Genomic DNA, 14,692 nt, shown 5'->3' with positions numbered 1-14,692 from the left:
TACCTTTGACTGTCATAAAAAAAACACAGCTATTTTTTGTGTAATTAGTGTATTGTTCCTTGTGTTGTATGCGCAGTGCACGTCTCTGTTCATGCAGGGTTCGAGTATATAGCATGGTAAGACGGAGCAGTACTAAGGCCCAGGGAATAATAGGCTACGCCTCTTTCACACCGGTCGCAGCCCAAATAAAGGTGTTTTTTTTTAAATAAAAATATATAGGTATATATAGGTGTGTTCTGAATTTTTTTATTGATATCTATTTAGCGGTGCCGCCCGCTCAGAAGGCAATTAGGGCCTCACAGATTTACTTTAATAAGTATGCCATTCAATGACCGCAACCAGAGATCTATTGACGTAGTGCTACGTGGCTTATAAATATAAGTATTTGTATAATATAAGCTATATGTATATATTATAGGACGTCATAAGACCTGTATACACGTCATATACAGAGAAGAGGCTATGTCATCATATGCTTTTTGCATCACTTTACTTTCTGTTATTATATAAAAGAAAATGGTGGCATCTAGTATCACGAAGCCTCTACGATGGGTGCAGCAACTATTCATGCTCATAGACGCCAGTGCATATGTTTGTGAGTAGTATCATAGACTTGGAGGAGAAAATAATAAAATGTTGCCATGATGTCCTCAGGTTGTCTATGAAATTGCAGCTCAGTCCAGTTCACTTGAATGGAACTGAGCTGCAATACCAGGCACAACCTAGGGTCAGGTGTGGCGCTATTAGTGGAATAAGGTAGCCATGATTGGATAGGCAACAAGGTTATATTTGGATGCATGTATGTATGGAGTACCTTTAATTCACCCCCTTATGTTGGAGCATTGTACAGATACAATAACCTATCTAGCAACTGTATGTTGTATGATTTTTAAGCAATCTTTCCATCCATCCTGATACCTGAATTAGAGGACCACAAGCCTATGTAGCATAGAGTCCCCTGGTGAGTGTATAGAACTTCCTGTGACCACTTCAGCACACTTAGCAACATGTACAGACGTTGTGGACACCCATACAGGAAATCGAGTGGTTGCTAGGCAACCTGGTGTCATCCATTCTGCAGAATCCACAACACGAGATACAGGCAGAAGTTCTGCATAGGAAAAGTGAATCATGTTTATAGGGTTACAGCAGTGGATATTCTGCCTTAAAGTCTAAAATCTCACACATGATTGTTTTTATAATTATAATATTCCACATATAAGTGCTCTGTCTTCTTTGTGGGTCAACACATCCTTGAGGCCTTTACTATTAGTCTTCCTCAAGGAATCCATCATCCTGGCGTCCTTTGTCCTACCAGCAACCATGAAAGGCCCAAAAGGCACCGGAACAAGGAGATAGGTGGTGGCTCTGGAGCCATAAGATCTGGTAGATCTCCTTAAGGAGAAGATTTAGTGATCATCCTCTCTAGTAGATTCATCATCCTCTCCTGGAGCTGTAGGCTCTGTACTTGAATGATGTTTTGCTGGTCCAAGATCCGTCTCACTTCCCGGCAGGTCTCCTCCATGGCTCGGCTCAGCCTCTTGTGTTCCTCTAACATGTTCTCCATAATCTTCAATTTCTTCTTCTGAAAACTACAACTTTGCAGTTTCCTTTTTTTGATGGCCCTCTCGCCAGATCTGGTAGAAAACGCAAAAAGTTTTTATATTGATATATTACTGTAGATACATTGAAGAACATAAATTGTAGGTTTTATTTCAAGACGGTCATTTACCTCTATTGGGAACATTTATGGTGGGCAGTACAACATAGGATCTATATGGGGCTGCTGAGACCTTTTTAAATCTTTGGCAAGTCCGACATTATGTTTGATGGTGTTGTATGTGTTTCCCTTCCATTAGGCCCCTATTAGGGTACTTTGTGATGTCATAGAACAGTGATGTCAAACTCATGGCTCTCCAGCTGTTGCAAAACACAATTCCCATCATGCCTAGACAGCCAAAGCTTTAGCTTTCCTGGCTGTCCAGGCATGATGGGAATTGTAGTTTTGTAACAGCTGGAAGGCATGAGTTTGACACCTGAGTCATAGAATATAGTGCCCTATGTTGGACACTTTCATACAGATGCCTGCATTATAGCCCTACATAGTCAGTAGGAGTACGTTCACACGCAATTTATATTCTCAGGAGTTTATAATATAATAGATTATAATAGGAGAATAATGCAATATAAACAAATAATTGAACGCAACATAAGATGTGCATAGCATACACGCTACATGTGAACAACAAACATTAACAAAAAAAATTATATATATATATATATATATATATATATATATATATATATATATATATATAGCACCACCATGCAGTGCTCACATACTACCATACAGTGACCAAATAAAAGTTACATACATAAAGTAAACTTATGTACCATACAAAAACAATTAAAACTTCTATTTAATTTCTGGAGTCACCCCACAGGGTTGGCTGATGTGTTTTGTGCAACAAGTTATATACAGGTAAGACCAGCCCTAGTCATTGGGGTTTGCTTCACTACAATATACCCTGTTTCTCCGAAAATAAGACAGTCTTATATAAATTTTTGCTCCCCAAGATGCGCTAGGTCTTATTTTTTAGGGGATGTCTCATTATATACTCTTCCTTGACCACTTGTACAGCAAGGACGGTACTGCAGCTTCCGACCACCAGGGGAGCTCATTACAGCAGACTCGCATAGCAGGGACAGAGCGTACAGTATGGTGGCTTCCGGCCACCAGGGGGAGCTCACCACAGCACACTCGTACAGCACAGCAGGGACAGCGTATGATATGGAGGCAGGCAACAGGATAACGTCAGACTGTGCAGCTCTACATCTGGCGGTAGGGGACAACGGGCATGGGGGGCAGGTGACGGGCCTCTTGATGCCTTGCCTGCACACTTACAAGTGACATTCACAGAAAAGAAAAAAAAGGGGTTGGGGGCAGCTGCTCTGCAACAAACGGTGAAGGTAGGAAACAATGGTGGCAGCTAAAAAGAATCACAGCTGCATGGACTGGTGTTCTGTGGCCATGGTTCCAAACAAAGCACTTTTCTATGTCTTACTTACGGGGAGGCCTTATATTTACCAATTTAGCAATGTAGGTCTTATTTTCACAGGATGTCTAATTTTCGGGAAAACAGGGTAGCATTGATGCCCTTTTAAACATTTTATGGCAGTTCGTTTTTCTTCAGTTAAGATTCCTCCTAGGAATGCATTGTGGGAAGTCATATGACCGTTGCACAAGTGGAGCAAAACATTTAAGGGGTTATTCAGGAGTAGATAAACATAAAATGAAGTAGATAAACATACCACACACAGGGTGATGCTGTTTTTGTAAGAAAGTAGCTGTGCTTCTTCTAATCTTGGATAACCCCTTTAAAGCATTACAGTCATTTGGAGTAACTTTTGACCCGTCTAATGCCGCTTTAAATGCCTGACAACAGGAAGGAGATAAACTGTTGTCTGTTTCCATGGGCAACCAGCTGAATTTTTATGTCAACTCTGGATATTCTGCTGTGGCTTTGGCCAAGGTTGAAACTTAAGATTGGATTCTCCATTGTGTAAAGGTTTATTCCAATAAAGAGAATGTCAACACTGCGGACCAATTATACAATAGTGACTTTCTAAAGAAATCAACCCATCCAGTAACGTACCTTAGTTTATAGGATTGCAGGCTTGTTGAGCTTTCAGAATTGTCGTCTTCGAAACAACCTTCCCTTTCCTCGTATGTGAATTGGTTATAGGGAAGGTAGAGAGGGGTGGACTTAGCAGATGGGGACTGGGAGGCCTCTGTTTGAGATGTGGAAGGTCCCGGCTGTAACTTTCCATCAATCGGTTCTGGTAGTTTAGACAGGATCCTGTCAATGGTCTTAAAGTAAGGCCAGTCAGGAGGAACGGACTCTCCATCCGTCATACATTTCAGCTTCCTATGGAATGACAAACAGTGATAATAAAGTATAAAATATATATATAAATTATTATAAAAATGGCCTGATGCTTTTCATCTTGTGCTGCATACACTGGGGGCAGGGTCACTGGTCAACATGTCTATTATACAGCTGGAGGCAGATAACACAGGATCACAGAACTGACAGCAGGTGATGGGGACAACTCTTTCCCCTCCCCTAAAAAATAGAACCCACTAGAACTAAAGTTTCCATCCTCACAATACAAAAAACTTTGCAAAATAATAAATAATAATAATTATTATAAAAAATTAATTTTATATATATATATATATATATATAATATTACAGACATAAGACAGGACACAGCATATTATAGGGCTCCTCATGGCATCGCAAGTTGTGTTCACATTTTCTCCACTGGGAAACACTAAGGTTACGGGAATACCGCTCCATCGCTACGACTTACTGGTGATGTTGTGGAGCCCGGCAGCTGCGTTTTATAGGTTACTGGCTTGTAACAGAAAACAGTAAAATCTGAAGAGTCCGCGGTCAAAGAAGAAAGAAAATATTTGAAAATTTCCTGCAGCATGGTTACTGGGGAGAGCATGTAAGGGGAGATGCACTACTTTGTTGCAGAAACAGCGCCACCTCTGTCCTCAGGTTGTGTGCGATATTCAGCTCCATTCATTTCAATGGAACGGAGCTGTAATACCAAACTGAGGACATGGGTGGTGCTGTTTCTTGAGGAAATCGGCCGTGATTTTCGAATCCTCAATAACCCCTTTTATAAATGTACCCACAAGGTGCTACTAGAGATGCCCCCATAATGGTCACCACAGATACCTCCTCTTATCCTGGCCAGGGCTGCTCCTTGCACGTGATATGTTCATTATGGTGAATAGACTGAAGAGTAGGAAATGAATTCTACAGTTTCCCACAATTTTCTTCAATTCAAAATGCAATGTAATGACAGAATATACTATGTAGCACTGAAGCGAGGAACTTTTTCGTTTTTCCTTGCCGCATTCTCAGAATCGACCAGCACAGAACTTCCTTTAACTTTCTAAGAGAGAGAATTGCATGGAAAAAAAAGAAAAAATACCTACTGTGACCAGTAGTGGCCGCTATTACACTGCCTGTACATTGTACACATCCCAAATGTCAGTGGTTCCCAACAATCTGGGTCTCCAGCTATTGCATAACTATTCCTGAATAATATTTGCAGTGTGGCTGCTGCATTATCCTGGCATCTGCCACTAGGGGGCAGGAGAGGAGCCCATGGCTGTTCCTGGTTCTTGGTTGTCCAGTATACAGGGCCCTAACACTGTATACTCCACAACATCAGCCAATCTGGAGATGACCTGACCCAGTCATTACCACAATTTGGCCCTTGTCATAGTCTCTGAGATCATCACACTAGATTACATATTAATATATTACACCTGACCGGAGCCATTGTCACCATATGATACACGTTATTCACTGTTTTAATGTTATGGCTGATCACTCTAAATTGTTAATATACAATACAACAACATCTGACCCAGACACAGTACTATGTGTATATATATATATATATATATATATATATATATATATATATATATATATATATCTGTTCTATGGTCCTTATCTAACTGGTGGGAATTTGGGAAGGAGAAAACAACTACTGTAGAGGAAAGGGTTAAAATGCCCAAACCATAACTAATGCTGCCCAGTGACTTTTGTGTAGTTTATGTCAGATGTAGCAGAGCTGACTGTGTTCTGATTGGTTACCATATGATGTGTCAATACCACAAACTCATCTCTGATATAGAAGTGTCTATGAGTGACAGCAAGTCATAGGATTAGGGAGTAGGGTCTAAATGCAGGGCCCCCCACCCAAACACATCACAACTCTATGGATGGAAACTTTGTATAGAATAAACTTTAGCAGCACCCCAGTAAATCCCCACATGTAGTCCTATTAAATGATGACCCCCACTGTGCCCGCATCTTAACATTGAGGAGATTGGGGTCAGAGATCTTACACCAGTATAATAAACAGGAGCCCCTGGAGTATATATTACTGTATTTGCAGATGTAATGTTTATATCATGTAAGTAGGTGCCGCCCTTTACCTAGTTCTGATGGACTCTTTCAGCTGTGACCTTAATCAATGATTCCTAACAGGGTCAGAATGACTAAACTTACGTATGTACGTTAAAAAAAAAAAAAAAGAATGACTAAACTTACATAGGACTCTGTACTTAAAGGGCCACACTGCCAGCCCCTTCCTACTGCCTTTTAGATTGCATGTAATGGCCTAAACTAGAATATTTATAGATGACATTATTGTTGTAACTATGATAAACTATCAGATAACACAGACCATAAATCGGCATAAAATCTATAAAGTTAAAGAGGTTATCTAGGATTTGAAAAATTACAGCAACTTTCTTGAGAAGACAGCGCCACCCCTGTCCTCAGGTTGTGTGTGGTATAACAATTCAGCCCCATTTGCTTCAACTGCAAACCCTACACCCAAACTGAGTACAGGAGAGGTGCTGTTTGTGGAAGAAAGCGTCCATAGTTTTTATAAGAAATGATTAGAGAAACATTCTTTCTTCCAAAAACAGCTCCACACCTGTCTGCAGGTCATGTGCGGTATTGCATCTAAGCCCTAATTACTTAATTGCAACTGAGCTACAATACCACACATAAACAGAGGACAAGCATGGCACTGTTTCTGGAAAAAGGCCGCCATGATTTTTGAACTTTATTTTTATTATTATTATAGCACCACACCTGTCTACAGGTTGTGTGCGGTATTGCAGCTCAGCCCATTCACTGGAAGAAAACTGAGCTGCAATCCTAGATAAGAATTAGTAAAACATGGCTGCTGGCTTTTAAATACAGTGCCACACCAGTCTAAAGGTCATGTGCAGTATAGCAGTTCAGCCCTATGCTATATCAAGCAAACTGGGCAACTATGGTTTTTAATCCTTTTTTTTGTTATAGCGCCACACCTATCTACAGGCCATGTACGGTATTGCAGCTCAGCCCTATTCACTGAGCTGCAACGCCACACACAGTCCTGGATAAGGATTAGAAAAAACATGGCTGTACTTTTTTTCCCCCCACAAATAGAGCGCCACACCTGTCGAAAGGTCATGTACGGTATTGCAGCTCAGCCCCATTCACTGAGCTGCAACGCCACACACAGTCCTGGATAAGGATTAGAAAAAACATGGCTGTACTTTTTTTTCCCCCCCCAAATAGAGCGCCACACCTGTCGTAAGGTCATGTACGGTATTGCAGCTAAGCCCCATTCACTGAGCTGCAACGCCACACACAGTCCTGGATAAGGATTAGAAAAAAACATGACAGGTGGCACTGATTCTGCAAGGAAGCTGCAGTTGTTGTTTTTTTTTATAGCGCCACACCTGTCTTCAGGTAATGTGCAGTATTGCATCTCAGTTCTATTCACTTTAATGGGGCTGTGCTGCAATACCAGACGGCAACAAGTGTGGCACTGTTTCCTTATCATACTGACTAGATCACTGTACCCTACTCTCCAGCTGATGCAAAACTACAACTCCCAGCATGCCCGGACAGCCTTCGGCTGTCCGGGCATGCTGGGAATTGTAGTTTTGCAACAGCTGGAGAACCACAGCTTGAGGAGATTAAAGGCATGACTCAATGCAAGTCAAGTCAGTGCAATCCCAGAATCCTCTCTGCCTAGAGACCATTAAAGGCGTGGGTTAATCCGACTCACCTGTACTGGAAAGTCATATTGGTAATCTTAATCTTGATCTCCTCGCCGTGCCGGTGTTCTCCGGTCATCTCGAAAAGCTTATTGGCCATGCGTTCGTAAACTTTGGCGTTCCTCTTAGTTTGCTTGAGCTCCTCGAAGAATTCCTCCCAGACCAACATGAGACCCCTCATCTCGGCGTCGGTCCAGTTTCGGGCCCTCCTGTGCTTCTCGCTCTGAGAGGAGAGCAGGTAACTGGGCACCTCGGCTGCAGCCATTGCTCAAGGAAGCAGATGAAAGGGCTTTTAAAAGAGAGACAGACCCCCCCTCTCCTCTTCTTCTTCTTCCTCCTCCACCACCACCAACCCCCTTATTCCCAGCTCGGAGGTGATATTTAAGTTGCAATCCCCTTTGCACAGCCGGCCCGGTGCATGTGTATGGCTGGATGGAGCATTTGAATGACAAGAGAACATATGAAACCCTTTTGCAACAGATTGAAGTCTGAGAGCATAAAATGGGGCCTACAGCTGACAGGCTGGAATTTAGTTAAAAGCTTTTAAACAGGAAAACGTCAGCTTGATGTCACGTTCCCATAGAAACAGAGCAACGGCATAAGCTACAACAACAAAAACCTTTTAACTGAAAGCCAAATAATCAGGACAAAGTTGACAGGCCTTCAATATTAAAGCTTTTAAACACTTAAAAAAAAAAATGGTGCGGCGGCGATAAAAGATCCGCACGGTCTGTGGGGTCACGCTTTCTACAAGAAGCTTTTAAGTTGTTCTTTATGGCATTTGCTTTTTTTTTTTTTCCTCTCTCTCTCTCAAAGAGACAGAAAAGAAAAGAGAGCGAACACACAAAGCCGGGGCTCTATGGATAGAATGTTAATAAAGGATGTGGATGTAAGGGATGGTGGTTCTATAGAAATATAATGGGGGGGGGGGGGGGTTATTATTACGTATTGATGTTTGGGGTCAAGAAAGATGGCCACGATTATTATGGGCAACAATGATTTCATATATGAGGTCGCTCCTATGTAAGGGCTCATTCACATCACCATTTACGTATACGTCAGCAGGTTGTCCAGGTGGAATGCGAGCACTAGGGATTCGGATGAACCTGAACTATCGACTTCTGATTCCCGCTGTCTGCCCGCTCCGTGGAGAGGGTGGATAAAACCTTGAGGAACACCTGGAAAACTGGGATACAGCCATAGTCATAGGCTGTATCCCATAGGCGGTCCTCCGGCTGTATCCACCCTCTCCACGGAGCGGGCAGACAGCGGGAATCAGAAGCCGATAGTTCAGGTTCATACGAACCCGAACTCCAGCCGGTTCGCTCATCCCTAGCCAGCACATATGTGCATGGACATTGTCACATTAACCAGTGAAAATGTTTAAAGGAGTATTCCACCCAAGAGCCAAATTGAAAATGAAATGCTCCCACACCTAGCTAGTCTTGCTAACCAAGTCCCCCTGAGTATTTTGAGCCGTCTCCTGTCTTTCTAGCTGGCGCCATTCCTGGGATACAAGTTTGTCTACAAGCCGATCTATATCCAAGATGGCATTAGCCTGGAAACTACATTTCCCATCATGCATTGTGCCTCATAGTCAACTTACAAGTGTCCCCCTCATCTTGTAGTATCTGCCAATTGCTGGCACAGTCTGCTTCTGCTTTACACTGTAAAAAAATATCAATATCTATTTATCTACATAGATTAGAGAGAGATGAAACAACTGTGTCTTTTTCCCCCTATACCGCTCAGGAGGCTGTCACTGTTCTGTTGTTTCCCCGCCTCTTCGCCAGGTGCTGATTGGTATGATGTCAGTGGAGGTAAGGGTAACAGATGAGGTGTTGCAGCTTGCCTGGCAACAGAAGAGACAGAGGGAGGGGAAGGACAGAGGAGCCAGAGGACAGAGGAGCCAGGTAGAGTGGACCAGGAAGTGAGGATTTTCTGCAACTTCAGGGTCAGGATGTGCTGCAGACAAACAGCCCAATTTATGTCATAGAAATCTATTAAAAATAAGCTTAGATTATGGATGGGGATTGAACAGGGTTAAATCTTTCTTAAGTACCCCTTTAAGTCATTTTCCACCCACATCCTGAATTGGAAAATAAATATATACAGTACATGTGGAAAATGGTCAGAACATGTTAACTAGTTAACTACAATCAGGCCATTAACCCTTTAAGGACGGAGTCAGTTTTCATTTTTGCGCTTTCGTTTTTTCCTCCTCATGTTTAAAAGGCCACTGCGCCTGCAAATTTCCCCCTACAGACCCACATGAGCCCTAATTTTTTGCGACACCAATTATACTTTGCAAATACAGACTTAATTTTTCTATAAAATATGCTGAAAAAAACAGAAAAAAAATATATGTGCAGTGAAATTTGAAAAAAAAGGTGCAGTTCCTTTTATTTTGAGGGGTTTGGTATTCACGCCGTTCGCCCTATGTGTAACTTGTATAACTTTTATATTATCTGATGGCTTTTAAAAAATTTAAACCTTTTAAAGAAAACTAAATGTGTTTAAAATTGCTCAATTCCCATCCTTATAGCACTTTTATTGTTTGGTCTATGGGGCTGTGTGAGGTGTCATTTTTTGCGCCGCGATCTGTTCTTTCTTTTGGTACCTTGTTTGCGTATATGCGACTTTTTGATCACTTTTTATTACATTTTTTCTGGATTTAATGTAAACAAAAATAGGCAATTTTGCACGTTTATTTGCGCTTACGCCGTTTACCGCGTGAGATCAGAAATGTAATCATTTAATAGTTCGGGCGATTACGCACGAGGCGATACCAAATATGTTTATTTTTTTATTTATTTATTTTTATTTATAAAATGGGAAAAGGGGGTGATTTAGACTTTTATTAGGGGAGGGGGTTATTTATTAATAAAAACACTTTATTTTATTTTCACATACAGTAATTAGAAGCCCCCTGGGGGACTTCTATATACACAGCACTGATCCCCTTTGGGGACTTCTATATACACAGCACCGATCCCCCTCGGGGATTTCTATATACACAGCACTGATCCCCCTGAGTGATTTCTATATACACAGCACTGATCCCCCTGGGGGATTTCTATATACACAGCACTGATCCCCCTGGGGGACTTCTATATACATAGCACTGATCCCTGGCTACACATAGCAATTGGGGACTGTGGGCTGCAGAGAGGGCCCACGTCGGGAGCCCTCTCTGATCCCCCTTAACGGCCGCATGACGGGTATACCCGTCATGCGTCGTTAAGAGGTTAAAGGGGTTTCCAGTATTAGAAGAACATGGCTCCTTTCTTCATAACTTGTACAACTTGGTTCCATTCACTTTAAGGGAACTAAGCAGCAAAATCACTCGCAAAATGGAGGCCAGGAAACACTGATTAGTAAGCTTTTCAGGAGGCTTAAAGGAGTATTCCACTCAGGTAAAATACGTGTTGAACACCCCCCCCCCCCCTGCTTTAGATTAATAATGCATTCCGTACATGTCATTACTTTTTCTGTCTCCTTCCTCCAGTTCTGAGCTGCTGCTTTCTGCTAAAGACACAGAAAACTGTGTTTGAGCTGTTCTCTTCGTCTCCCCCTCTCTCCTTTCAGAGATGGCTTATGTACACAGTTTCCCTGCCCAGCTGTCTCTGCACTGTGTAATGCAGGAGAGTTAGGGTCCATTTACACAAAAAGATTATCTGACAGATTTATCTGCCAAAGATTTAAAGCCAAAGCCAGAAACAGACTATAAACAGAGATCATGTCATAAAGGAAAGCCTGAGATTTTTCCTCTTTTCAAATCCATTCCTGGCTTTGGCTTCAAATCTTTGGCAGATAATCTGTCAGATAATCTTTTCATGTAAATGGACCCTTACCTGTGACCTTACAGTGATTAACCCTCTTGACCTAATAGAAAACAACTCACACACAGTTTTCTGTGTCTTAAGCAGGAAGTAGCAGCTCAGAACTGGGGGAAGGAGACTAAAAAGTAATGACATATATGGAATGCTTTTATTATAACCACAGACCGCTCAGATTAGCAGTTTAGAACTGTGACGGAAGGCAGAGCAGGCACTGCTGAGCGCGTCTGCCCCTTCCTTTAGACTGTCGGGGGTCTTAGCACCTGGACCCCCACCGATACACACTTGTGGCATGTTGCTATGCCATGTCAGAAGTTTGTTTAAATGGTAGGTGCACTTTAAATGGATGTGGAAGGGACCAAAGGGGGTAACATTTCTCCTTGAGGAGAAATGTATGGCAACTTATAGGCCCGTCATACTCCACCGCAGATTATGGCAATAAGGATATTGAGCTCTCTGGTGCCTCCTGTGGGAGAAAGCTTTTCCTTCAAGTCTTGAGTTATTCAGGATAGCTGCTGGTTTCCAGACACAGTCCCACCCTTGTCCTCAGTCGGTGTGTGGTATTGCAGCTCTGTTCCATAGAAGTGTATGGACTTGAGGACAGCGGTGGTGCTATTTTTTTTTTTATTCTATTTTTTTTTTTTAGGGGAAAAAAAACAGCCATATTTTTTTAATCTTGGATAACCCCTTCAAAGTGCTATTGTCAATTCAAAGTACCATGTCAAAAGTTACCAATTGCAGGGGGGTCTCACTGCGGAGACCCATTACAGTCCTGAGCTGTCCATTTGAGTCCATGGAGTAAATGAGTCCGATTTGATTGACAGCTGGGGATTGAAGCTTGCTCCCATATACTCCCTCTGGCTGTATTGCAGGCTCACATGTTTTAGGAGTGAGACCAGATGTGATCAGTAAATTCTGATGTATCTAAGGACACGTGTTGAGGAGTGAATAGTGAGTTAGTCTGTACGTATTTATAATGACCTTCTGGCCAGCAAAGCTTTGTCTCTGTCCACTTTCATTTCTACAGAAAAACGGACTTCGTATTCCCCACCAGCACCCGCCATCACCTGCAGGTCACTAACCTAGGGGTAAGGTGCGCTGAGGTTACATAAGATACACTTAAGCAATGCCCAGTGAGACAGAACTGCAGCCATAAAGTACGATTGATGTGTCTTTGGTCATAAACACATACAATATATACGCTTTGTTATAAGGTTTATGTTTCAAAATATTTGTTTTTAAACCCAAATGTGTTTAAGACTGTAGAATTCTGAGAAGTGAAATGTGTATACCCTCTAGTCTTATACAAGAATAGTATAGCTAGTATAGATAGAAAGTCTCTACCCTCTATACCTCTTACCCCTAATACATACCTGTGAATGATAACTTGTATTTCTATATCCAGCTCTTATTCCCAAGAGCAATTTCTTGTATATAGGTGTTGTCAGCACATTATCAGTAGACACCACAATCTGAATTAGACAGATCCCACTCACATTCTCTATGGATGTAGGGATCCCACAAAAACAGCAGGACTTATACGGAGACAGTAGCTATGTTCTGTGGGACTTGCAGCATGTCTCCTCGTGGTCAATGATACCACAACTGAATGTTTCCTGGTCAGATCTGGCCCACCCCTCCTAATGAATATTGAGGAGGTCCTTTGCAGTGACCCCACTATGGTACTCATCACTACAGAGTGTTGGATGAATATTCATTAGGAGGGGTGGGCTGGCCAGGGCAGATCAGTGCACTAAGGGTTGTAGTCGCGCACCTAGTGTACCAAACCGCCTTATTAGCATATGGATTAAACTACAAATTTAATAAAAATAGCACTGAAGGTCAAGGTAAGGAAAATTACCTTTCATCCACAGCTCCCTGTGTGCTATAGGGACATATCAACAGGTTAAATACATCTAACATGCTGTTAGTTTTCCTTTAAACTTTTGCATTCTGCACTTCTTGCAGCACCACCACAGGGTAAATTGTGCATTACAAAACACCTATTCAACACAGTGAACTGTCTGTGTAATAGGACAGCACAGGTCCTCCAGGGAGAGAGACACTCTTGGCCCCCTCTCTCTAGTCTGCGCAAAAGATAAGAATCCAGATTAGGGACCCCTGAGAGGAATACCCCTTTTACACTATCTATACAGTGGATTTGGTACTGTGTATCAGAAATAATAAGCTCCAACTACTTTAGATATATTAGAAAAATATTCAATGGGCCTAAAAAAAAAAAAAAAAAAAAAAGATACATAATGATAAAAGTGAAGATTCCCTGTAATGTGGCTGCTTTCATCCTGATGTGACCACAACATATTCATAGAGTAAAAGCTGATTGAATCCAGGGCAGCGGGCCAGATCCTAATAAATCTGCAGCTTCTAAGAGAATAATTACTGATCTTCACAAAATTTGGTCTAGAAAGTAGTCTTCAATCATTTTAATCAGACATTAAACATTTATTGATTGTCACTGCATCACCCCCATCCTGTTCTTTTGCTGAAGTGATTTATTTCTCATCGCTGTATGTTACACGCCTGGCATGTACCTGGTACCTTTATACTAATATGCATTTACACATGTCACAGCAGTAAAAGGGTGAATGTTCTAGACTACATGGACGTTGAGACATGAGATGGAGATAGTGTCTCTGCGGTGTTTTTGTTTTGCATGCTTTTACTAGTCATTGCTCCCACTAGCCAGAAACCTACTCCACACTGACGAGGGCAAAAACCCTGAAACAGCTGTCTGTGGATGGATACCTTGCTTGGGTGGTTTCCTTGATTGGAGACATTCCTTGGCTTGGTTGTTCCTTCGCGGAGGAAGGTCTGGCTAGTTCACTGATGTCGAGACATGTGATGGTGTCTCTGCAGTGTTTTTTTTGCATAATTGATTTCCAAGGGGGCAATGTTCTAGAATACACTGACGTTGAGACACGCGATGGAGTCTCTGCAGTGTTCTTTTGCACAGCAGTAAAAGGGGACACCTGTATAGAGATAGAATCCACCACCATTCACAGTAAGAGATGAGCACATCTCACCTGCCATGCACAGGTCACAGAGCATGCCCACAACATTCCCATAGCAGTCAGTAAGTCATCTCCAGATTGTTTCCTATGCTTCATGTGGCTGCTGTAAAGCTTCTCTCTAAACACATAATACGCAAAAACTGAATAACAATCCATAATCAGAA

The 14,692-nt window shown here is 42.0% G+C and overlaps 1 protein-coding gene across 1 annotated transcript; it reads right to left on the bottom strand.

Annotated features, from left to right (window-relative positions):
• Nucleotides 1-910: 910 nt before the first annotated feature.
• On the bottom strand, nucleotides 911-7,922 carry MSANTD1 (Myb/SANT DNA binding domain containing 1). Its single transcript, XM_069976394.1, has 3 exons — nucleotides 7,669-7,922; nucleotides 3,657-3,929; nucleotides 911-1,637 (listed from the first exon to the last, which is right to left on the bottom strand). Exons 1-3 carry the CDS (start codon nucleotides 7,920-7,922, stop codon nucleotides 1,397-1,399), a joined length of 768 nt encoding a protein of 255 aa, XP_069832495.1. The 3' UTR covers nucleotides 911-1,396.
• Nucleotides 7,923-14,692: the final 6,770 nt, after the last annotated feature.

The sequence above is a fragment of the Dendropsophus ebraccatus genome, chromosome 7 (assembly GCF_027789765.1).
Source record: "Dendropsophus ebraccatus isolate aDenEbr1 chromosome 7, aDenEbr1.pat, whole genome shotgun sequence".
NCBI lineage: Eukaryota > Metazoa > Chordata > Amphibia > Anura > Hylidae > Dendropsophus > Dendropsophus ebraccatus.
This window is presented reverse-complemented; position numbering and strand designations above follow the sequence as displayed.

Bases quoted from the DNA above. Each gene is read 5' to 3' on its own strand.
- MSANTD1 (XM_069976394.1), bottom strand. From the start codon at position 7,922: ATGGCTGCAGCCGAGGTGCCCAGTTACCTGCTCTCCTCTCAGAGCGAG. The intron at 3,930-7,668 runs GTGAGTCGGATT...GTCATTCCATAG, and splicing joins AATATGACTTTCCAGTACAG to GAAGCTGAAATGTATGACGG. The intron at 1,638-3,656 runs GTACGTTACTGG...GTTTTCTACCAG, and splicing joins CTGCAATCCTATAAACTAAG to ATCTGGCGAGAGGGCCATCA.